The following is a 26,977-nucleotide window of genomic DNA, read 5'->3' as shown; positions in this document are numbered from 1 at the left end:
TAATGTTTTTTCTTTAAAAGAGTATCTGATACTTAACATACATTCTATTGTTTACGGTAAACTCACCTCTATAATAAAAGAGGCAAAGGTCAGAAAGCACGAACCAGCGTTTCTTCCATAGCTTCATGCCAGTACTGTCCTGCATTAGATCAGCATATTAAAGGATTTTTTTTTTTCATTTCAGAAAATTAAAACTCATTTCTGGTTTTCTTATTTGTTTAAAATAAGCTTTTAAAACAAGGTGTGTTTGACATAGGCTATACAGAAATCTAACTAAGATGCTAAGCAAAATTCTGGGTTAGTTTTCTAGGGACTTGTATCATATTAAGATAGTCCCAAGTATACTGGTCTTTGAAGAGTAATACTGTCATGTAAAAGGAATTCTGTTGAAGTAATGTGATTTGGTTTCATATTTGCAGGCAATCTGAAATCCACTCTATTGAACACGTCTGCTAGCATGAGAATAATGTAACTGTGCAGCAATGTGTGCATTCTGGTAAACCAGATTTAATAAATATGTTAATCTTCAACAAGAAGAAAAGTATGTGACTTGAAATTATTCCAAAGGTAATGTGATTTTAAATGATTGTGAATAAAGGAACCTTAGCATATAAACACATTTCATAAACATTTTTTTCTTCTTACATAAACAGCTTGGGTTTTGCTTATCCAGCAGAAAAGAGTACCTACTTGGCAGCTTTTTCTAAGTTATTTAGGTAATAAAAACGCCAAGCTCAAACAAAATCACAATTTCAGTGAAAATTACCTTCCCACATGCACTACAGCAAAACCACAAGAGAAAACGAAACACAGACCCAGACACACACACACACACACACACACAGGCAAAAAAGAGGTCAGTTTGTATGTGCATTGATTTATATTTCTTAGTTTACTTCTAGTTGTGACTATCATCTAAAAATGCCTTTAGAACTGAAGAAATTATATGGGTAAAAATCTCCTGAAGTAAGAGATCTGTCCTTAAAATTGACAGCTACACTAAGGAAAGCTCTCCCTCGCCCTCCCAAATTACATGGTATTTTCAATCTCCTAATTAATTATCTCTTTAGTACAGATAATTAAAATTTAGATCTTTAAGCGGCTCTACAAACAAATATTCTCTGTAAGTCACACACCTATTACAAAATAAACACTCATGGTAGAGAAACTGGTTGGTAACGCTTTGGCAATACTAAATTAACCAAGGGATCAAGAAATAAGAACAGCAATCATTTAAAATAAGGAACCCTATATCCTCTATAAAGCTCAATATCACATGGAGCTATTTCAATAGAATTTGGACTCATTAGAAAGTCTAGTTAAAAAAACCTTTTAGCTTGGATAAGTTTAAATGTCAGATGGTTAAAATATAGTAAATGATCTTTAAGTAAAAATGAAAAGTTGGTATCCAAGTTACATACCCAATCAACTCAGTAAGAAATTGGCAAAACTAATCTGAATGGGAAATCTCTGGATTTTAAGTGGGTCTTCTGCCAATACAGTAGTTTAGTTGCCGCCCAACTTTCAGACAGAACAAGGTCTAATGAATGTTTCATAACAAAGTCATTATGAATTATAATGAATATCATTATTAGGCCATCTGAAAGCAATTAGCAATATTTGACAGAATAAATTAGCACTATCAGTGAACTAATATTTAACTTGCTCTGCATCATCTGTATACATGTAGAATCAGAGAGACTGGACAAAGAAAGATAAAGGTCTTGAGTGCCGAGTTATCTCAGTTATCTGGAGTTCATTTATCTGAAACCCAGCTGCAAACCAGAAAGTGAAAAAGAAAACAAAAGCCTCTGAGCAATCCAAATAGATGTCACCAAGTCCAACGTACATGCATCCCTACTAATGCCAAAATGTACAACAATGTTCCAAAAAAGCTTAGTTACCAGGTTTCCCAGATAATGGAACAATACAAACCCCAACTTATCAGGGTATCTGAGTGACCCATGCTTGATCAAACAAACAAAAAAAAGAAAAAACAGTACAGACACTTAAGAGAGCGGTCTTGAGAGCACAGAAGCAAAAATCTGAAAAAATCAGAAAAATCTCAACTTACGATCAGATTTCTCTATAAATTAAAGCAGAGAAGTACATAATTCTACATTTCTTGAATGATTTTTATAGGACAGAAAAATGTACAATACCTCTGTTTTTTTTTTCCATTTAAAAAATATTTCTGCCTAGATAATTTTAGCATGCTCTTCCTAACATTTTCAGGCAGCATATATTTAATTTCAACTTTAGAAATACCTGCCCACCCCCACCCACAATATCTCTAAGTAACATCCATTACTTTTTCTTTCTCCATTGTTCCCCTAACTCTCTCCGTGGTAATAAGAAGTGAAGAATCTGGATGACCAACTCTACAGTTCTTTCTCCACTCTATACAATTGTCTTATGTGCCTTTGGCAGAAAAGGTCCCTTTTGATTCTGTCCTTTTTTCACATCAAATAGGAAAAAAAAAGAAAAAAAATACCTGTTTATAAAGCCAACCTCGTCTGACCACAGGTGCATTAGGATTCCTTTTAATTGAATTTGATCTCTTTCCAAAATTATGAACTTTTTTTGAAGCCCGTGAAGTCTAAGGGGAAAAAAAAAAAAGCCCAACAAAAAATGTAGTATTAATGCCTAGATATTGAGTTTATTTTTCATCGTCATAATTTTAATCTCTTTTCAGATTTCTCTGAAACTTCCAGGATTTAATCTTTTCAGATGAATTACTGCAATTCCACTTTTGTGTCTTAGTTGTTTCAAATGTAAGAATTCTGCACAAAGACTTTTCCTTCTCTAGGATATTACAGAAGGATCACAAATCTCTCTCCTTTAAAATCTGCGTGTACAATTTTTAAAAAGGCACAGTGTGTGGCACTACCTGCTAAACAGAAGGAACCTTGAGTAAAAATAATATTAACACATTTCAAAGAATAAACCAAATGACAGCACTTTTTGATTTATATCTGCATTGAATCGTGTTGCTCCAATTAAAGTTAACAGTGCCATGTCACAAGAGCAAATCTAACAGATAAAATAGAAACAAACATATCACATCAAGTCAAAACAAGACTGGAAGGATCTGCTTAACGTCATGTAGTGTTTTCTTCTTTACGGACAAACTCTGAACGTGGATAATACCAGACAGATGGTGTTTACCATATTCTTAAAAGTACACATAATCTTGTAAAATACTGCTGTGTTTATCGTGAACATTTTATCTTGGTGGAATGATAGCAGTAACCAACAAACATAAAGACAAAGAAGCTGAATTTGAATTTCTCTATGAAGGTAAGTAATATCAATTTATCTCTTATTTTTCAACTTATCTAGAATCTTTGGAAATCTAGTACATTACATTAGAATCTCCTTTTATGAGGCTTGTATTAGTACATAATAGAATTTTAAGGCCCAATATCAACCATTTTTGGGGGATACATTTTAATTTACTTTTGAACAGATAATGCTTAAACACAGTATAAATCTCAAATGGTACAAAAAGATACAAAAGGACCAGTCTACTTCTCACCTCTGGACCCCAGCACCCAAACAACCCAAACACAACCCTGTGAGGCGACTGATACCACTGTGTATATATGTGTCTATCCATCTGAATAACTGTTTTCATAGTTATGGAATATCTCTTTTTTTTTCTCAAATAACTGCATATATAATACCTACTCTTCAGTATACTTCTTTAATTATCATATGAATTACAGATATTATGCATGCATGATAGTTTTCTGTGGTTGAATTTCTCATTTTCTATTTTGACTTCTGGGATTTATGTCATATTTTAGACAGCCCATCAGCATTCTGAGTTTATTTAAAAAAAACTTCCACTGTTTTCTGTACTGCTTTTAGAGTTCTGTTTTTACTGCTTTAACACCAGATCCATCTGGAAAATTTTGGGTGTAAAGTGTGAGGCACGGCTCCAAACTTCTTTCCAGACAATGACTTACTGGCCCTCAACTGGTAAGTCATTTTTCTAGATTTTAATTAGTATAAATTTACAAGCATTATAATGCTGAGTTATCCTGCTAGTGTTTTATGTTATACAAGAATTAGAAATAATTTACATTATTTGAAAATTTATATTTACTTGTAATATTCTACAATATTTCATTTAAAAAACCTTAACAGGCATTTAAAATAGATAATTGTCTATTACCCATTTCTTTACAATAACCATAATTTACTATTACAATTGTTTTACTATTATAAAATACACAATTACGTTCTAAATAAAGAAATTTCTTTTTATCATCCCTTGATTTTCCTGCTATCCTTAATTTAGGACCTGAGCATTAACGTTACAGCAACTATTTATTCAGATTCAGCAGCAGGTTTTCTACGAGTTTGAAGACAATTTTAATATTAAAATTCTAAATTTAAAACATTAACGTTATAGATTAAAGTACAAGAAGCAATAACTACAAACTTTTATAGACACACAAGTCTGGGATTAGAGATTAAACAATGAACATTTTTGTTTCTGATTACAAAGAAGAACCACCCACTTCTGTTTCCACGTGGCTACGGCACTTTTCACATCATGGGTTCTAAACACGTCAGTCATCAAGCACAGTGGCTTGATGGGTTTCCCTTTAGCAGTAAAAGATTTTACATTTTAAAAAAACAGGATAATATGATAGAATATATATTATTCTAGGCATACTTAATAGTCAGAAAATGGGAGTTCTAGGCCATTACATTAATCTTCACCATTAAAACTTAAGTTGATTCAATAAACTGCCATTTTCTCACACAAACATCCATTACATTTGTAAAATTATTCCAAATCTGAACTCTACAATATTTAAAAAATGTTAAGTCATTAAATTATTAAAATATAAGCTTACTACTTTATATTCTGCGTCACTGCTTCTTATGTCAATTACCTCGAACGTAATTAGGTTCATGTAATAATAAAAATGAAATGATTATTCTAAAATTCTAAGTCCATTAAGAGTAACAGTAATAGATATTACCAATTATACCAGTTATCAATAATTAACAGTAAGCAAAATAACTTACTCTGCCTACAGGGCTCACTGGATGCACTGCATAGTCTGAAGTCGTGTTATAGTTAGAAGCTTCATTTATCATACTTATAGGTCGTTCCTTCTTTTCGTCAGATGTCATGGTTGTAACAGTCCTGAAAATATAATATGCCAGAATGCTAGAACTTGCTGTTTATGTAAACTACTTTACAATAACATTTCCCTAGAGTTAACAATGCCGGTGTCTGACTTTTTCAAAACTGCTGGGTACTGGTTAGAGCTTAATAAGCTCTAGAGTTGGAGCTTAATATTTATAACTACTTTAAAAATAATTAAGCACAACTTAATATCATGTTTATTTTAATAAGCCTTAATACAGATATGCTACTTGGTCATCTAACTGGAACATTAAAAATTTAATTACAAGATTAGCAATTCTAATATTGAAAACAGTAACAATGATAGGGAATTCTGTGGCAGTCCAGGAGTTAGGACTCTGTGCTTTCGCTGCTGAGGGCGCGGGTTCAATCCCTGGTTGGGGAACTGAGATCCTGCAAGCCGCGAGGCGAGGCCAAAAAAAAAAAAAGAAAACAACAATAATGATACCAATAACTAATATTTGTGAACAAATTTATAGTATATAAACTATTTTCACACATATTTCATTTGATGCTTACAAAAATCCTTAGAAACGGTAATTACCACTGCCTCTGATTTATGGATGAAAAAACTAAGCTCAAATTAGTTTAATAATTTGACCAAGTTTACAGTTTCCCTGACCTTGCATCCTGCGCTCTTGAGTTTACTATCTGTGTCTGAGCTATTGTAAAAACTGCTTCTGGAATTACATTCCTCATGAAAAAAAACTTTAAGTCATGTTTCTATACCATACATAGTAAACAGATGGCATTCTGTTATTATACTTGACTGCAAATGTCCAGATAAGAAAACTGTTAAATTGTACTGTATTAAGTATGGATAACAGCAATTTCAATGCTAACGCCATTTTTTTTTTAACATCTCTACTGGAGTATAATTGCTTTACAATGGTGTGTTAGTTTCTGCTGTACAACAAAGTGAATCAGCTCTACATATACATACATCCCCATATCTCCTCCCTCTTGCGTCTCCCTCCCACCCTCCCTATCCCACCCCTCTAGGTGGTCACAAAGCACCGAGCCGATCTCCCTGTGCTATGCGGTTGCTTCCCACTAGCTATATACTTTACATTTGGTAGTGTATATATGTCCATGCCACTCTCTCACTTCGTCCCAGCTACCTTTCCCCTTCCCCATGTCCTCAAGTCCATTCTCTACGTCTGAGTCTTTATTCCTGTCCTGCCCCTAGGTTCTTCAGAACCATTTTTTTTTATTCCATATTTATGTGTTAGCATACGGTATCTGTTTCTCTCTTTCTGACTTACTTCACTCTGTATGAGAGACTCTAGGTCCATCCACCTTACTACAAATAACTCAATTTCGTTTCTTTTTATGGCTGAGTAATATTCCATTGTATATATGTGCCACATCTTCTTTATCTACTCATCTGTCGATGGACACTTAGACTAACCCCATTTTGAACAGAGGCATTCCATGAAACGCTTTACTTACTGTTCATTCACTACAAAAATACAATTGTCCTGTGATGGCTGTCCTGTGACTGGATGTTTACAGGTCACTTTCCTTTCATTATGGCTGGAAGAAAACAGAATAAGAGAAAATGTACGTGCTATTACCACAAACTTTAAAAAAATATCCTGGTAGCAAAATAGCCATTTCTTTATAGCAACATTAAAGTTAGTGAATAAAGGAGATGCAATTCAAACCCCCAGGTGTTGACACTCCTACATAACCTTTTCTACTATCTACTGTGTGTACACGTTTGTGTAAATGTTACTTACAGTTTTACAGTACAGCTAGACTCACCACTCCCAACCCCATGCCCACACCTAGTATGACCTCAATTTGTTCTTCTATTGTATAAACAAAAGTAAGTTCATCTGACTCCACAATCATTGCATCTGACGTGACAGGTGGGCCACAGAAAAGTATGAGTATCCACCTACCTTCATTATTTTGTATGCCAATCTAGGTACATTACAGAAACCTAATGCCAAATTCATGTATGGAAAAATAAATCTAACAGTACTACCAGATGGGCACCAGCACATTAAAACATAGTACCACTGGAAGAGCAATAATTTATGGCGTTTTGGTTTCACAAAGGAATCTTTACATAATAATGTAATGGGATTGATTTTTATGATACCTGAAGTATGCTATAGAAAAATGGAATCTGAAGGAGCAAACAAAAATCTTAAATGAAATGTACAAACAACAACACAAACAAAGAAAAATCTACTTATTATGTTTGCTGAAAAAAAATCTGGTTTGATTAAAGAGTGACTATTTTTTGGAGAATAAGACCTTGCCTTATACCAGAAATAAAATATAAAGAAATATAAAATATAAAGAAATACTATTCTTTCTAGGTCAAATGATAGAATTAGGCTTCCTATTGTTTTCTAGAAATGAGAGGAGAAAAATCCCAAACTATTTATCTAAGCCAAAAATAACAGATGCCCAAAATAATATGCAATATACATTGATATACTAAAAAAAATACATCATTTGTAAAGAAATATTTTTTTCCCATTTAGTAACGTACCACAAAGCGACCTGTAAGGAAGATCAATCATTGGTGTGCTAGATCTTAGAAAACTTACTTTCATTATGGAGAAAATTGTCAAGATGTTGTACTGAATACTGCTTTGTTAATCTTAAAAGATTATTACATGTGATCTGTATTGCAGGACATTTATAACCACAAGCCACAAACTTTCTGGCAAACTTCAGATACTTAAGTTCCTTCTCCAAATCTGAACTTTCACTAATATTATTTTTATTGGTTACTCAAGTACTAGAAACTTTAGTAAATAAAACTAAAACCGTAGAAAAGAAAAGGTATACAGTTAAAAAAAATTATATATTGACTATTGTGACAACAGAATGATTGGTGGAATATAATGTGTTTCTGTTATTCCTTTAGTTAATTGGTGCTTATTACACCAACTGGTGTTTACAAGACTACTAAATTATCAGCCTTTTGCGGTGGTTTTTTCTTTTTACAAAACACATTCAATAGGTGTTAAGAGGTGGTGGATTTAGATATTTATTTGTGGTGATATTTTCACTACATAAAAAGTATGCAAGTGACTTTATCTTAACTGTTGATTTAAAAAAGTACAATAGTAATAAATAAAATAAAATTCAAATTAAAAAAAAGTACAATAGTGGAAACCTAAAGTCTCATAATGAGATATCAGTTTATGTAATAAGCAATCAATTGATAACAGAATAACTAAGAAAGTATAGCCTCTGGAGATAAGTGGAAAAAGATGAAGTACCCAAATGTGATGAATACCACGAATGTGTCAAGGTATGTAAATTCTCATGTTTTAACAGAATAAAACACTGTGGGGGAGAAGGGGAGTAAATTTGCGATGCAGATTAGACACCTTAATAAGGAAAACTGGAGGATAGCATCTTTTTTCTTTAAAGTGTCTTCCTGGGGAGGAGCATTAAAAAGCTGGAGTTGGTTGAGTGGAAGATAGAACAGAAATATACAAATTCTTTTTATAAAAACCAATATTGCAAAAATAAAACAAATAACCCCCTATTGTATTATTTTCCTACGATATGTCATCTCGTCTAGAAGGAATGAATATAGCAGACTCTAATCCTAATATTCTAGAAGCTGTAAATTATAACAGCACAGCCCTGCAATGGTTACTGGGATAAGAGATTCCTTTGACCTCTGGAACAGTAGACTTGAGTACCCATTAGACAAGGAAACAGGGCAATGGAGACATTAAAGAACAGTCAAAAAGGAGCACAAACATTCTTTTCCCCCAAGGTGGATGCTATTTCAATGAAATTGACATTTTTATTGTCCAAGTACTTTTTTAAGATCACAATGTCTTAAAGTAAAACTAACTAAATAAAAATCTTAGCATTCCATCTTAGTTAAAAGTTCAGTGACTAAAACCAATATGAAAAATGAACATATTTATGTTCTTTTACTTTTCCAAAGTACCCAATGTGTTTTCTTTTAATGTTATGATATTAAATTGACATAAAAATTCATTTATTTAGAAGGATACTCTAACATGAAAGTCTTTTGCTGTTCTTTAACGAAAGAAATAATCTTTCCTACTACGTACACCTACTTGTAACATAAAGTAAACACAGAAGTCCTCTGAAATGTTTATTCATTTGTTCTGACTTATATTTTAAATTATAGTCATTCAAGATTACTAGGTTTCTATAAAATCCAAATTCAGAAGATTGAGATTTTATAGGCAATTAGTTTAGTTACAAAATTGTCATCTCCCATAAAACAACATACTTAGCAAATAAAAAATCAGAGTAATGTTTTCTAATCATTTTGTTAAAAATGAATTAAAATAAATTAAGAGTATGACAAACCAAAATATCAGCCAAACCAAATTCCAGTCTTAACTGTTTAAACGTCATAATTTTCCACTACCTGATAGGATTGTCAATTCTCACTGCTCTTGTGCAAATCTATTTTTATACACATTTTAAAATTTCAAAACCATTCCTTCTTATTATGTTGGCACTTACACTTCATTTTTATACTAATGTTGCATTTTTAAGTACTGTAATGGTAAAGGATAAACATAATTTCTAAATTACTCACAGAAACTAAAAATATGAGTTAAAAGCATACTTAGTGCCAATAAATAACAGCAATGTAAATGAAATCCAAATGAACCTTTGAAAACATAAGGAAAAAGCTATCTCTGTTAATGCACAGAATTCTTTTAGTGCATAATACATGAGTTCTTTAATACACACAGCAACTGGGCACTGTGGGAGGTGGCTGGCCGAGGTATCACATGTCATGACCACCTTCCCTGGTGCAAAAGAGGAGTGACTGCTTAGGGCCACGAGGGGGCAGGGAAGACAAGATTCCAGCCTTCAATTCTACCAGTTTGTCCCCAGCATTATTTACAAAGTGTATCTTTTCATCCTACACTCGCCATCCTTTTTGTAGTCCAAAGGTTTTTTTTTTTTTCCTCCTCCTTTGAAGGGCTTCAAAATTCAGATCAAGAGTACCATAAGTTTTCCTATAACATTCATGTAGACGTGTGTTCCAATTCAATTCATATATTAAGGAACAATGTGAGTGCCACATAAATCCTGCATTTGTTTATGCATGATCCCGTCCATGAGGAAGTCTAGGTGAGTGCAGAAACTGCACCTTGCTGATGCAGCCCCTAGGAGCACACAAATCACACACCTGCACACCCTCAAACGTCCACCAGCTACTTCAGTTCATTGCCTGTTTTATGAAACACACCCATCCACATGCAGTGATACAACTTTGTCTAATTTCACAACTGCCTACTTCCAACAGTTCCCAATAATTCACAAGCTGAAACCCTTCCAATTCCATTTCCACAAGCAAACTGCAGGGCTTTCTCAACGCAGAGGGTATATGTAGTATTTTTGTATTTTCTAAGCATTTAATATGTGTGAAACTGTGCTACCACTTTCATTAGGTTCCTATCTTTATTTTTATGTGTTACTAATGAGGTTTTTTAGTGCTGTGCCCCTAAACCCATTTTCCACAAAAGCTCCATGCTTTCATTGTCCAATTTTGCACAGAGAGGCGATTTTTAGGAAGACACGTGCTGTGTTACAGCAAAAGTGACTGTACTACTAAATTATGAACTAACATACCTCTGTGCTACTAAAAATGCATTTGAAGCTTTACTAGACAAGGTGTTATTTTAAAGATCTTTGCCAGGGATTTTATGCTCTTCATGACCGAAAGGGAAAAACTGAAAAGATATGGTTTTATATAAATTTGTGTTTCTAGAGGAATCCTTACAAAGAAGGGATAAAATTCAGGTCTTGATATAAAATACCCTTATGGTCACAGAACAAACTAATTCCCTTCTTTCTGACTCATTGTGGCATAGGAAGAGGTCCAAACTTTTCTAAATATGAGATCAAGTATTCGCCTCCACCTAACTCTTACTTCCAGACTTCCGTCTGTGATGGTTTAATGTGTAGGTTTAGACCAGTGGTTTTCAACTGGGAATGATTTTTATCTCCCAGGGGACATTTGGAAATGTCTGGTAATATATACATTATTGAAGTACAGTCGATTTACAACATTGTGTTAATTTCTGCTATACAGCAAATTGACTTAGTTATGCATAGATACACATTCTTTTCTATATTCTTTTCCATTATGGTTTATCCCAGGACATTGAATATAGTTCCCTGTGCTATACAGTAGGACCTTGTTGTCCATCCATTGTCTGGTAGTATTTCTGAATGTTACAACTGGGGCTGGTATGTAGTGGGTAGAGGCCAGGATGCTGCTCAACATCTTACAAAGTGCAGGAAAGTTCTCCACATGAAAGAAGCATCCAGCCCCAAATATCAACAGTGCTGAGGTCGATAAACCCTGCATCAGACCATCATAGCCCTCTAACAATGAACTCTACCAAATAAGCCACGTTTATTATTTCTTTGTGTTCCTGTTCTTCTCTAGAGATGACAGAAGCAGCCATTGAGACCACTGGTCCATGAATCAGACTACTTAGGTGTGAATCCCAGCATCTTCCTCTCACTAGCTAGGTGACCTCAGGCAGGTTACTGTACCTGTCCATGCCTCAACTGCCTCAATTAGGTAACAGTAGCCATGTCACAGGTTGTTACTTCATTTGTTCAGAGCTGTTCTGGGCACCTGGGGATGGCAGTGAATAAAACGTAAAAATCACTGCCCTCATGGAACTTACTTTCTAGTGGGGATGTTAAGAGTAAAGAGTATAAACATGGCCTGGAACAGACAAGCCCTCGATAACTGTTATTTATTTTTGTTATGAACTACAGGACTTTGAGCATATGTTGTTGTCATCAGACTACTGTTCAGTCACCTGTTTAAACTGTAACAGTTCATATTAACACGTACCCCCAAAACTATTTAAAAACTCGTGTTATCCCACTACTCAGTATTTACTGTAAAAGAAAAAAGTTGTGATCTCTCTTGGCTTTCATGCTTCTGGTCAAGATACCCTTAATTTGTCCAAAAAACAAAAAATAGAAGAGAAAAGTAATTCTAATATAAAAGCTCCAGAGCAAGAGTAGCTATGTTTTTAAGGCAGTATTCAAGAAGGTTTTTGAATAGTGACAGACAACACTTAAAAAAAAAAAAAAGGCTTCTGCTATTCCAGAGAGTTCAGGACTGAAGGAAATTGCGCATATTCAATAGCTCAATCTGAGGCTAATGCTCTATCAAAGGCCCAGATAAAGGACTGAATCAATGCCATTTTTAGAAAAGGTTATCAAGAAATTGACAAGTTGCAACACAAATTGCTTGTTCTTTGGCACTATGCCCTCTTCACTATTTATTACTAGACATTTAATCATTTACTAAAACTAGAAAATCAAATGAAAGACCTGCTTAATTCCAGCCTTTATGGAACTATTCCATTCAATAATAATTTGGTTTTAAAAGATCTTAAGATGAATAAATCAGTGTGTGTATAAAATGGTATATTTCCACCAAATTATATAAAAAACAAATTAAAAATGACATACCTACTGGAGATGGAACAGAAATTCATTACTCCCTTATTCTTTTTCAGATCTTATTTGTGAAGTGAACAATGCATCATGGAAGTAACTGTACCAGAAAACTTGGGCAAGGGTGTGCTGTTTAAGCAGTTCTGATGAGCTTTACATCAAAAGGGAATGAGCTGATAAACTACATGGCTCCTATAACCTATTTATGGAAACAAAATTTAGTGGGTTAGAATTAACTCAAAGCAGCAGGTTCTGTTATATGAAGAGTAACTGAGACTGTGGGGCGGTGCTCTGAAGATCAGGGATGATGGGTGTCCATTTCCAGGCTTGCCGAAGGAAGACATTTTTTGGTTCAGTCCACATTGCTAGTCTGCTCTCAGCAGGAGACTTACGAGGGAGGATTCCAACCAACGACATCCCTAAGGAAACAATCCCCATACACTAAAAAGATGCATAAAATGCACATTTCAAATATAAACCCCAATAAAATTACAGGTTTAGAAAGAGAGGAAAAAAGGTGTCTGCTAATATGGTGTTTACATTTTTAAGTATAATGATAAAAGTCAGGAACACTGGCTTCAGTAACACTGAAGGAACTGTTTCATTCTTAATGGAGTGTTATTTCAAACTACACAAGGTAAAAGACGAAGTATTTACCACAACTGACTATGAAGTGACAAATGAAATCTGGTTATAAAACTCCTGTCATCCAACAATAAGGCCAAAACCTTGCAACTTTTGTTGACTGTAAATGTAAATTTTAAATCAGATATTTATAAATAGGTAAAATACCCTCACAAGAAGTTCTTTAAAACATCAGGATTTGTCTGATTTTTTCAAAAATGAATATAGTACTGAGAGTACTAGATTGAAAAATTAAAATGAAAAATTAGAGCAATGTTGCATATAATGAATCAGTACAGCACATGGTGTTATATTCTTTGAACCAAGCATGGAAAGACACTATTCCTGATTTTAAAATAAGAACATTTGAGATTTCAAGGAGATATTATTCATGATTGCATAATATGGCAACACTGATTGGCTTGCCCTGTTTAGTTAGGCATCTGCATAGTCCCAAACTGGCTGCTATGGTCCCAAACATCACATGCAGACCATAGAGTCCAGAGGTGAAAGGAAAGTCTCTGCTTACATATTCCTTTTCAAGAAATTCCCCAAGAGCTCCCCGGCCATCCTTGTCCAGGCTCTCATGAGCCAGACATATGCGTCTACGTCTAATTCAATCATCGGTAAGTGAACTCACACCATTCAAGATTCACAATTTTGTCTGTGGCTCACAGGGAGGAAAGTGAATAAAATGAGGTTATATTATAATAGCAAGGAAGAAGGAGAAGGGAAAGGCTATTAGCTAAGGAAACATTTCATTTTTCTTAGAGAAAGCAACTCACATAGGTTTTCAAAGAAAATACTGGTACTAGCATATTCAAAACTAGATTTTCCTGTTCTGCCTGATAAAAGAGGAAAATGCTTTACCGGGTTATTCTTTTGGGGAGCTTTGGGAAGGTAAAGAGGGTGATTTAAGCTGAACTTTAGAAACTCTAGAGGTTTTATTTACATCCTCAGAAAAAAATTTTTTTCCTTTGCATTGTTTTAATTAATTAATTTCAAACTTGGAAATTAATTGACATATAACATTATATTAGTCTCAGATATACAAGATAATGAGTCAGTATTTGAATATATTGTGAAATGATCACAGTAAGTCTAGTTAATAGTTAACATTGGTCACCATACAGTTACAAAAATTTTTTTTCCTGTGATAATAACTTTTAAGATCTTAGCAACTTTCAAATATGCAAAATAGTATTATTAACTGTAGTCACTATGCTGTACATTATACCCCCATGACTTATTTAACACTGGAAGTTTGTACCTTTTGACCTCCCTCACCCATTTCACCCTCCCTACCCTTTCCCCTGCCTCTGGTAACCATCCATCTGTTTTCGGTTATCTATAAGCTCTCTCTCCCTTTTTACAGATTCTACATATAAGTAAGATCATATAGTATTTGTCTTTCTCTGTCTGACTTGTTTCACTTAGCATCATGCCCTCAAGGTCCATCCTTGTTGCTGCAAATGGAAAGACTGCCTTCCTTTTTAATGGCTGAATAATATTCCATCGTGTGCCTATGTACATGTATGTGTGTGTACACACACACATACATACTACATCTTCTTTATCCATTCATCCACTGATGGACACTTAGGTTGTTTCCATATCTTGGCTATTGTAAATAATGCTGCAGTGAATGTGGGAGTTGGGGGACGGTGCAGATAGCTTTTTGAGTTAGTGTTTTTGCATTTCCCTGATGATTAGTATTGTTGAGCACATTTTCATGTACCTGTTGGCCATCTGTATGTCTTCTTTGGAAAAATGTCTATTTAGACCCTCTGCCTGTTTTTTTTAACTGGATTTTTTTTTTTTTTTTTTTTGCTATTGAGTTGTATGAGTTCTTTATATATTTGAGATTATTACTCCGTATCAGATATATGATTTGCAAATATCTTCTCCTATTAGGTAGGTTGCCTTTTCATTTTGTTGATTGTTTCCTTTGTTGTGCAGAGGCTTTTTAGTTTGATGCAGTCCCACTTGTTTATTTTTGCTTTTGTTGCCTTTGCATTTGCTGTTAGGAAAAATTGTTTTAATGTTTTGGCCATTAATAACTATGTACTGGCTACTTCTTAGTATTGCAATTCTCCCCGGGAGTACTTGTTTTTGTGTTTTTTTTTTAAAAATACCTTTGCTTCACGAGTAACACCAATGACCGCTTTACTACAAAATCCATTCTGTTTTTTAATTTAAGAAATAAATATTGAAATTGCTATTAACATTGTCAATAACAGCCAATAATTCTTCTGAGTAATACATTAGACAAAGCAAGGTTTATTAGGTAGTGTTTTATATGTGTATCCATGGCAAGAAGGTCGAAAATTTATCCACTATGCACAAACAAAATATGTTATTTTAGAAAACTCTGTCCCACAGAAGAGATTTTGGTTGTCTCTTATTAAATTCAGCTGCAAACCCATTTGTATGATTTGCTCAGAATCATGTATTTCCCTTATGGGAGAGAAAGAAGGATTTAATTTAGTCTAAGAAAGATAGGATATCATAGTGGTTTGGCAATTCTTTCTGCAACCCTGGTAGAGAAACCAGTGTCATGACTTGGACTTTTACAAGGGCCCAACCCATACAAGCTGCCACATACCCACAATGTTGTTAGACTGGAGCAAGGCAGGGAGATGTGGGGATTATGGTAGCGATTGTATTTCTCAAATTTAGGTAGAAAACCAGACAGCAAAGAGCTCAGATGTTCACTGACAACTCTTCAACATCCTTCCACTCAAACCAAAAAGAATATTGTACATTCTCAATTTGGCCTTGGTTTCATTACACTATCAGACAATTATACTTTTCAGCTTACTTTAAAATTGAAGAGCTTTGCAAACTATTACATATAGAATGGATAAACAACAAGGTCATACTGTATAACACAGGGAACTATAATCAATATCCTGGGATAAACCATAATGGAGAAGAATGTATACATATATGTATAACTGAATCATTGTGCTGTACAGCAGAAATTAACAACACTGTAAATCAATTATACTTCAGTTAAAAAAAAGAAAAAAGTTGAACAGCTTTTATCAATAGAACTCATAACGCTGTATGTTACCCTCTGAGACTCAGTCTCAAATTAGGTTTAAAAAACATGTTTGTAGCAGTGATTTAGTTATTAAATATTATTTTTATTTATTAGTTATGAATTCCACAATTGGGTCTATGGTGGTCCAGGGTAAATTTTAAAATATTGTTAAACATAAAGTTGATTAATGTCTTATGCAGATAACTATTTAAATTCATTTTCCTTTAAATAAAAAGGAGAAAAATGTTATGTTGAAATCTGACTACCACAATGACTGACTCTGCAATTTATTTTTAAACTGAAGTATGGAAAATTATGCCTACAATTAAAAGCAGTGTTTTAAGAACAAAAGAAAACACCAAAAGTGCCATGCCTTTTCTTGAGAGAAACTGAATTCTTGAGCCTTAGTTATGTGGAGAAATAACCACTGAGTCAGCAATCTAAAAGATTGTAATTTTTTTTCTTTGCAAAACATGTAAAGTATATATTTCCTTTCCCCACATTTAGTTCTAAATGCCATTTGCCTTTAACTTAGAGCTAACTGCTTCCAGACATCCTGCTCAAACCTCAGTGATTCATTTACCCACATCTACAAATTCTCCCTACAGTCTTAACCCTTTATAATCTATCCTCTCTCCTCTCATCATTCAGGAAATGGATCGGCTCAGATTTCTTGGGGGAAACGAAGGACTGAACAGGTGTGAGGGCCTCGATGATCCTCGCTCCCAACAATAAACATTAAAATCATCACCTACATAGTAATCACCATGTGACGTCACACTCAGTGCTGCGCGCACACTCCTTCTGTCGCACGCTACACTGGAAACTTGACCATCTATCCTCACACAGACCCCCTGAGGTCTGCATTACTATCTTCACTTCACGTGTGAATAAACTGAGGCTCACAGCATTTACGAAGGTGTCAGAAGTCACACGGAGACCTGGTCCCCAAGGTTTCAGTTATGCCCTGTTTAGTCCCCCTTCCCCCCCCTTTCAACAGCTGCCCCTTCCTTGACTCATCTCAGCCAGTGGGACTTCTACATTCTGCCCTACATCTTCTCCCAATGTAACTGAAACACAGCACAACACAACACAATCCTTTCCTTGGAGGTCCTTCCCTCTTGCACAGACCATGGACGTGTATCCTCCCTCTTCTCCTTTCTGTCCCATTGCGTAGCATCACCCCAAGACTATTTCTATCTGAAGCACAGTAATGAAACCTGTTCTGATTCCAACTTAATTTTAAACCCAGCATTTCTTTTCCATCTTCTTATTTTCTAAGCCTTTGCAATCATTTTCCACTTTTAGCTACTCAGACAACACTATCACAACATAATTGTAAATGTAACCTCACATTTGATTATCGGTCCCGAAGAATTTAAGTACAAATAACAACAACAGTAAAGAATGGGTTTTACAGAATCACCCAACAGGAACAGAAAACTTTGCTTTTCCCGCTGGGAAAATAGGAGTATGACGCAACGCTGCAAAAGTACAAAGCTGAAAGCATTATTGTAGACTAGGAACAAAATAAAGAAAAAAATAAAAAATTCAAAAGATGAGACACATAAATTCATCTGTTTTAGTTTTTTGTATTTACAGATAATTTCTAAATCATCTTCTGAAAAAAACCTTCCTGAATAAAACCAATATGCTCATTTAGAATCTACAAAATAAATTTTACAATAGATTTTAAATAATTTTGGAAGTAGTGCAAGAATAATTCAATTAACACCATGCTAGTTATGAACAAAATGTACCCAGCAAGTTAATAACTGTTATCCATCCTGAGTGTTATGGGACAGCTACATTTTAGATCACTTAATAAATTACATTATACACAAAAATGCTTAAAATAATTTAGATAATTCTCTCACTTGGAAGCCATTTAAGTGATTCTTAAGAAGCTTTTAAATGGGAAGGTTAAATGACACTTTATGGTTAAAACAGAAAAATGGCTCTTAGAATGCACAAGCTAATCCACCAGAGTAATTTTCTGTCAAGCACTCAAGAAACAAGTGACATTTCTGGATGCTACCCAGAAATTACCCTACGCAAGTAGACAGCTAACGGCATCTCCATCACTGCCTTAGTCTAGGCTCTTATGTCTCCAAGACTCTTAACATCCAAATCCAACTCATTTTAATCAGGATATCTCCCATTTAGACCATCCTCACTGAGCCTCAACTTCTTTCTGTAAAACAGGAACCAAAACCAAAACAACAACAAACTTTACTCCATGGGGCTTTGTAAAGGATCAAGTACCTGGTAGCACCACCATCCATTACCTAATAAAGCCCTCACTAAACAGTAGCTAAACTTGAATGTGCAGGTGGAGTTAGCTTTCCTGAAAAGAAGTAAAATTATGTCACACCCTTGCTTTAAAAAGTTGCTGGCTCTCTGCTCTATCTTTAATGTGAAGTACAACTGATCTAAGGTTAAAGCTTACTATTGACTGATCTATGTAAAAAGTCCTTGTAAAGCCACACAACAGAGTAAAAATGATCACAGGGTATATTTTAGAGGTTTCAAAGAATACTTATTTGAAAAATTACAGTCACTTGTATAAAAAAAACTATTAATACAAAAATCTAATGGAGTTTTAAAATAAAACTAAGCAGAACTCCAACTTGGAAACATGTCAGTAGTCAGAAATATTCTTGGCATTTAAAAGCAATAATGTGGCATTAAAAATATATATAACCTAGAATTTCATTAATTCAGACAACTCTGCTAGTCCCTAATGAATGCTAATTAGTAATGTTTTATTGTAACATGCATTAAATGTAAGTTTACTGTACCACTGGGAAGGAAGCAAACAACAAATTAGAAAAAGAGGAATTTAAACACCATCTCTTTTGCTTTTTTGCGGGTGGTTATACACTACTTTACAAAGTTAACCTAATTCTAACCTACACTTAAATAACCACACAGTTGCAAAAAAGATCCAATTATTTTATTGTAGATGAAACATTCTTCCCAACAGAATCAAGCTGACAGACTAAACAGCTCAATTCAAATAGAAAAAAAAAAAAAATCAGTAATCACTGAATTTTACTATCCTTCATTGCATAGTCTTTAATCATTTTAATATTGCATGAGCTTTATCTAAACAACCACTTCAAGGACAAAAAGGGAGTTACTAATAAGTCAAATGATACCTTTATGCAACAAAAAGATTTTGTTAAAAAACAGTACTTTCTTTCAAAATGGCTATGTTTTTGTGTAACTTAAATACTTTCATTCATTCAATATGAGACAGGCACTGATGACACACAGCCTTAACAATATTATACATAAACAAATAGGAGGAGTAATATAACCAAAAACGAAACACAAAGGGGAGGCAGATTAGGTACTGATCTTGCTTAGAAAGGGGAAGAGCAGGGAAGGTGGCACAGAAGTGTCTGCCATTTGAATTGAGCCTCCATGAATCAGCAAGAATATTCGGATGTGGCCAGAGTTTAGCACAGACTGAAGGGATGGGGGCACAGAAATGGGGCTGAAAATCTAGGCTTTGAGTCAAAATGTATTTGCATATAAAAATTTTATTATATAAGTTTTGAAGCAATGTATTTGCTCCATTCTTAGGTTCTCTGTCACTTCAATTTCCAAGGACTATATATTTTTTAACTCTGAAAAGGTCCAAATCATAATGCACTTATGTGACGCACACAGCACTTTAACTAAGGCTCAGTTTAGTCAGCAACTCATTATCCCCAAGTACTGAGAAATTTCTCACTTACAGATGAGGTAGGAGTTGGACAGAAATCTGACCCAGAATACCAGGGCAGGGCCCACTTCCCACAGCAGAGACCGAGACACAGTGAGCAAAGCCGGCAATGAACTCCAATGGCCACTGTAGGCCACTGTGATGGCCGTATTCTACTCTGGAGACACTTCCTTCTAACAGAATGCAAGGCCACGGCATGCTATTAGTTGGTTAGATAACTAGTAGGTGTCCATCATCCCAGAAAAGACGAATCTCTCTAATACAGGATCAAGATATTCTCCTCACTCATTTCACTTGCTTCATCAATTCATTTATTCATGCTCAAATATTCATTAAGCATCTATTAAGCACAAGGTTTTGTACTGTCCACTACTAGGAAACAAAAATATAGTTCAAGACTATAACGGGCTTAAAGAATTACTATTCCATCTGAGTTTACTAATTAAGCTAATTTTCAAACTTGAAGAATACAGCAATTATATTTTACCATCAGGCTTCAGTATTGGTGGAAAGAGTTCCTCAAAGCGCACCTTATTCACTAGAAAACAGACAAGCACTTTATTCCCAGTGCTTTAGACTTGAGTCAGACTTTTAAGTCAATTTCAGGTTATCCCTCCTCCCCCCCAACAAGCTCTGCTCATCCTCCCTTCTTTTTTGTTTTGCCAGATTCAATTTCCTGTTCATACAAAAAAGTTTAAGTAGCTTGTCTTCACTTGAACTTTAGCAGCAGTTTAGGCCAATGACCTCTGATGTCATAATGCTTCAAAAACATCTTTGTTTAGAATGTATACTGAATATATTCCAATTCATCATTACTACAGTAACTTACTGATTAAGTTTAAAATATAGGCTATTTTAAAACCATGTTAAAATATTTTAGGTAGATTTGAGATAAATTTTAAAGGGAATAAAAATATTAATGAATTCTCTATATACTTTCTAGCTCTGGGCAGAATTTTCAGCTGAAAATTCTGCAGCTTATGGGAAAAATTGTGGATCTTGAATTAAGACTGTCAAGTCAAATAAAATAAAGTTGAAACCCTACTTCTATATCCTGTGCTTCTAAATATAATAGAAATACAATGTATTAGGAGTCATAATAAGGCAATTACTGATATCTTTGCACATTTGCATATAAACAACTGATTTAGGTCACTTCCTTTCAGTACCTATCTTATTCATTTAAAAACTATGTACAAATAGTCTTATTCTTTAATTGCTTCAGAAAATTGATGTGAAAATATTTACATTTATTAAGAATTTTCGTATTGTCTTTTCTTAAACTAGACTTACAAGTAAAAAGTGCCTGTTCTTTAAGAGAAAACTTTGTTGGAAAATTCCTCTAAAAGACCTTGAAATCACAAGGCTGCTACTGAACCTGCAAGAAAAGAATTATGCCAGAAATGACAAAGCGTAAGGCTTTAAAGGCTTCAGTTTATACTATATAAACAGTATGAAATTAAAATTAAAATAATATCATTCATCCACTCAAAATGAAGGGGAAAAAAAGCAAAATAGCCACGCACACACACACACAACTTACCCAACATAGCCTACTTCTTAAGCTAATGATTTCAAAACAACTAAATCAATTCATTTACTGCAATTCAAAGAGACATGAATTAAAATTGCTAATAAGAAATCTTTAAAGGCATGTTGCTAGCCTTTACAATCAAAGGCAGTAGTAATTTAATTAGTTTAAATGCCAAAATATTGTCTATAATAATCTCCTGCCATTATATTGCTCTTAAATTTTAGGTAAATGAGGATTCCTATTTTGAGGATCCTACTTTGTGAATTCCTATTTTGAATCACGTTACCAGATAATTAAAGAATTAAATAACTAGCAGCTTCAGCTAACTTAATTAATTTAGACTAGTAATATACTTTTTAATAAAAGTATTACATAATGAGTACTGTTAGCATCTCCTCCAAAGGAACTTCTGAGAATTATTCATTTGGCTCTCGTGAAGGGGGAAAAAAAAAAAAAAAATCAAGCTTCTCCTCTGAAGAAGTTAAAACAATAAACAAAAATCTTTAGGCTTTCAAGCAATTTGCAACTACTGTGCATTTATGCAACTTCAAGTTAAGGAGAGACCAAAAGGAAGATTACATCTTAAAATGCTCAAGTCATTTGAAAAGCCTAACAATGCATTTACATTTCTACAAGAATACAATACTTCAGTTATAGAAATATTTATAATATGTAAATCCTTTGCACTAGGTACTGTGCCTGGCACTAGGGCTACAAAGATTACTTATCAGACGATCATTAACTGAGAAAAAAGGACTACCACTCATCTATCCATCAGCTATTTATTATTATACATGAAAGTAACAAGGATTACTCACCAGCCTCCATCAAAATCACATTCGTAAACAGACATTCAACTACAGGCAAAAGTGGATACTGGAATAAAAATCACACTCCACTGCTTTGTCTTTGAGCTGCTCCCAAATGAGCGCTGTGGGGACTGAGCACTCAGGAAATGCACTGTGGCTGTCGGCCAGCCTGCCACTCTGCCAGTCTGACACCAGACTGACGTCACGCACCAGTATGTCATTGCAGCTGCAAACTGAGGCAGCTTCTCCAGAAGAGTTTGTTGTGATTATGCATGCCTTCCAGCCATAAGAGTAAAAAACGATTTCAATTCCCTTAAAGTTGGCACATAGCATAGGGTAAAATACCAGCATACGTGGTTGCAAACAGCTCGTGAAGAATGTTCAGGGAGGAATTTTAAATAACCTTAGCTCTACATAGATATTTTCTGTTAAAACTGTAAGCAAACCTATTTAAATGATTCCTTTAAAAACATTTTTTTTTGTTGCTGTTGTTTCCAAAGTTGGTACATACTTATTTGAAAAAATTCAGCCAATAAAAGGTATAAAGAAAGCTAAAATTGCCTGCAGTTCCACCACCTAAAAATGATAATAATAATGATAATAATTGATCACTTATTATGTCAAGCACTTTACAAACTCATCTGAGCCTCAGAACCCAAAGATGTAGGTTCTGTAATTATCTCCCTTTTCCTGAAGAGACTGAGGCACAGAGTAGTTAGGGAACTTGCCCCTGGTCACAATGCTAGTCAGTGACTGAGCAGGACTCAGAACCCATACATCGGATCACTGAGTTATACCATCTAGCAGCAAAGATAACAGCTGTTAACATTTTGGTGAACATTCTTTTAGACCAGAGTTTGTGTGTATATAAACACATACTTAGTCAATATAAGGAAATCAAACTATATATGTTGTTTTGCAACCCACTTTTTAAATTCAACAATATGCCATGGGCAGCTTTCCATGTCAGTAACTACATCCCTAACTTTTCTTTTCTGATGGCCGCGCATCACAATTACCAAAACCTGATTCCTACTGGACACTTAATTTAAAATTTTTTCTTATAAATAGTGCTTAATGTATATCATGGTCTAGACACCTTTGTACTTTTCTGTATTTAGCTGTGTAGGATAATTCTTAGAAGTGGGATGGACAGGCCAAAGCATGTGCATGTTTTCAATATCCGCATGCTTGGCCCTCCAAAAAGAGGTAACAATTTATATTTATACCTCAGTGCATTAGATTTCTCCTTTCCCACATACTGGGTATTGACAATTACTTTCCTCCTCTGCAAATCTAACAGAAAATACGGTTCTAATTGTGTGTGAGTGTGTTTTATTTATTTATGATTATTATCTTAAAATTTTATTTATTTAATTTATTTATTTTTGGCTGCGTTGGGTCTTTGTTGCTGCATGTGGGCTTTCTCTAGTTGCGCTGAGCGGGGGCTACTCCTTGTTGCGGTGTGCGGGCGTCTCACTGCAGTGGCTCCTCTTGTTGCAGAGCATGGGCTCTAGGCGCCCAGGCTTCAGGAGTTGTGGCTCACGGGCTCTAGAGCGCAGGCTCAGTAGTTGTGGCGCACGGGCTTAGTTGCTCCGCGGCATGTGGGATCTTCCCAGACCGGGGCTCGAGCCCATGTCCCCTGCATTGTCAGGCGGATTCTTAACCACTGTGCCACCAGGGAAGCCCTGTGTGTCTGTTTTAATTGCAAGTGAGGTTAAACCTTTCTTCATATGCTTATTCACACAGGAGGCAGTCTAGCTAATGGCCACGAGCATGTAGGCTCTGGAGTCAGAAGACTCCAAGTTCAAGCCCAGCTCTTCTTCTCAATAGTTTTCTGACCACAGGCAAGTTACTTAGCCTCTCCATGCTTCAATTTCCTTATACGGAAAATAAAAAAAACAATTTAATCCTCATGGGATTTTTGTGAGAATTAAATGAGAAAAACCATGTAAGCAATTGGAAAAGTGCCTACCACATAACAAGTGTTTGATTAAATGTTAACTCATATTTAATGACCGACTATATTTCTTCTGCATTTCACGCCCTTCAACCAAAATGGTGACTCTTAACAAAAGTACAGACAAGCCATTTTACAAAATGTACTGGAAATATCTTGTTAGAATGCTAATGACATAAAAATGTGCAGATACATCAAAGTGAGTTGTCTTACAACTAAATTTAGCATGTAACATAACTGGAGCTGAAACACTCCTTTCATATGAAACTGCTATAACAAAAATTAAAAATAGCATTTCAAGTTGAGGAAACAAAATTGTTTCATCATGTAGCTTGAAATATAGACAAGCAAGCCGACACAGTTTGCTATAACCAGAAGGGTTTGCATATGTTTTAGAAAAGTAGTCAGTCATTCATGAATCTGTCCTATTTTTTTTTTTTCGAAGTGAAGGTTTTGCTAGCCTCAATTAGTCTCTGTTTAAACTTCTCACGCTGAAAAGGAAAACAAAACCCATTCCTGAAAATGTCAAAGAGAAGTCAACAAAATAACTTTTGCCCGTAGTTCTAAAAGCAAAGGACAGCCCCTTTTAAATGACACAAATCATAACAATGTTTAAGCAGAATATTTGAAGGTTAAAATGTAGTAAGCCTATTATTTCTACCCCAAACCAATGTGACCTTGTGTTATGTAAGTCTTCAACTGTTCGCACCATCAGGACAGTTTTAACAAAACACTTTTAAAATGAGCTAAGAAGGAAGTTTTATGTTATTCTAGCAGATCTGGTTTAGATGTAGTCACTGTTGTATATGCTATAAAATTATCCCATCTGAAGGCAAACATTTCTGTAATAAAATGGCAGCATAATATGTTTGCAGAATCACAGTGGCATGGTAGTTCTGTATATGGCTGCCAGGAGAAAAACAACAATAATGGAGCAGCAGAGATCTGTCAAGAGACTCTGAAAGATTACCAGGAATACCGAGAACTAACAAGTCGACCAGTGTTTGGTTTATGAAGTTACTGGCACCCTGCACTATTTCTCTAGGACCTGGGAGGCTCAGGTCCTTCCGCCCACCACCCACGGTTTACAGGACTTCCACAGGGAAAACAGTGTGGCTGGGCAAGGAACAAAAAAAGAGGGAATAAGATAAGGCCCCTCCTCTCAAGGCCAGAACAGCCTGGAACTGACAGTTTAATAGGGAAGAGAGAGCTGTAAACAGATCATTATAACATAACCTGATTTGCAGAGCGCAGAAGAGGAAGTGGCTAAATGCCTGGGGGAATCTGGAAGAGACTTAACAAAGTACAGTAAATGACAGCTGAGCTATTTCAAGAGGAGATTTCAGTTAGAGGTAGCAGTAGTTGTGAAAGCACAAAGATAAGATGTAATCTAAAATTTACACCTACGAAAGGTGCCCAATTAACAGAGAAACTATTCATTTAAGGAAAAAAAAAAAAAAACGCATACCAATAGGACAATTCTTACAGGCACCTTGTAAGATTCTGCCCTGCTTTTCCCCAAAGTCAGGGATGGCTAGTTTAGCTATTTTGATTCTGCCCAAACAACATTTTTAGGAAAGGAAGCTGAGGTAGATCGTGGATGTATGCCCCATTACTTTGTCAGAGCTAATGAACTTCTTTAAATCAGTAGAGAATCCTAAATCTCAATTAATCCTGATTCTCTTTTCACGAATCTGTACACTACAGGGCAAGAACCATGCTTTGTTAAAAAGTCACAGAAAAAATGGCCAGTGAGGGCCTCCAAAATATGTGTCACCAAACAATGTGCTTCAGTACATTCTTTAGGGCTGTTTGTGATAAGGACTGAGGATTCAGTTGTGATAACTATCATTTTTCAGTTCTTGGTTACTTCACTTCTCAGTGGCATTTAAAACTCTTGACTACTCAGTTCTTAAAAATGCCACCATTGACCCTGAATTATGTGACCTGGTTCCCCAGCCTTCACTTTGCAAAACAGGCATGAATCCAAATGACTCAATCCAGCACCCAACCGTCTCTATAATTTGGTGCCCATTTACTCATCACTAATACCCAAAGCAGAAGCTCTTTTAATGGGTGAGAAACAGATCTACCAATGTCTTCTCCATACTGTGTCTCATAGTGCTGGATAACACAAAGTGCTCCAATGTCCCATCACCTGATTACTGATTTTCATCCCCTAGGTCACTTAATTAATGCAAATCTTTCAGGTCAGAAAAATATTAGTACAACGAGAAGACCACAACCACATATTTCGGAGGTGTGTTTCTTCTAACACTGCCAGGCAATTACGTTTGGCACAATCTACCTGGAGATAGCGTCAGAGCCCACAGGCTCCGTTCCACAAGACTGTCCCCCCAGCCCCATCCCACCCCCGCCCAACTTTAGATACCAATCACAAATCCAGCTTGTTATCTGTGCTTCTGGCTCACTGGCTATAAATGGAGGTTCCCACAACCCCCTTCTCAGGCGTGATTGATTAGTGTGAATGGCTCACAGAACTCACAGAAAGAGTTACTTACATTTACCAGTTTATTGTAAAGAATATTATAAAGGATACAGATAAATAGCCAGATGGAGAGGTACACAGGTACATACTTTACAAAGGTAAAGTAAGAATATGGATAGACTCCT

At 35.1% G+C, this 26,977-nt stretch overlaps 1 protein-coding gene across 5 annotated transcripts in view; it reads right to left on the bottom strand.

Annotated features, from left to right (window-relative positions):
• Nucleotides 1-26,977, bottom strand: part of PLEKHA5 (pleckstrin homology domain containing A5) — a 241,684-nt gene that overhangs the window by 84,463 nt on the left and 130,244 nt on the right. For 4 of the 5 annotated variants that reach the window (XM_068559798.1, XM_068559796.1, XM_068559801.1 and 1 more), the window contains exons 4-7: nucleotides 6,623-6,706; nucleotides 5,047-5,167; nucleotides 2,495-2,599; nucleotides 67-139 (exon numbers count right to left, since the gene is read on the bottom strand). In XM_068559798.1, the coding sequence (XP_068415899.1) occupies nucleotides 67-139; nucleotides 2,495-2,599; nucleotides 5,047-5,167; nucleotides 6,623-6,706 (383 nt within the window). Of the gene's footprint in view, nucleotides 1-66; nucleotides 140-2,494; nucleotides 2,600-5,046; nucleotides 5,168-6,622; nucleotides 6,707-22,392; nucleotides 22,483-26,977 lie in introns of those variants that run through there. The other variant, XM_068559800.1, reaches the window with a different exon arrangement.

This window comes from Eschrichtius robustus, chromosome 13 (assembly GCF_028021215.1).
Source record: "Eschrichtius robustus isolate mEscRob2 chromosome 13, mEscRob2.pri, whole genome shotgun sequence".
In the NCBI taxonomy this organism is placed as follows: domain Eukaryota; kingdom Metazoa; phylum Chordata; class Mammalia; order Artiodactyla; family Eschrichtiidae; genus Eschrichtius; species Eschrichtius robustus.
This window is presented reverse-complemented; position numbering and strand designations above follow the sequence as displayed.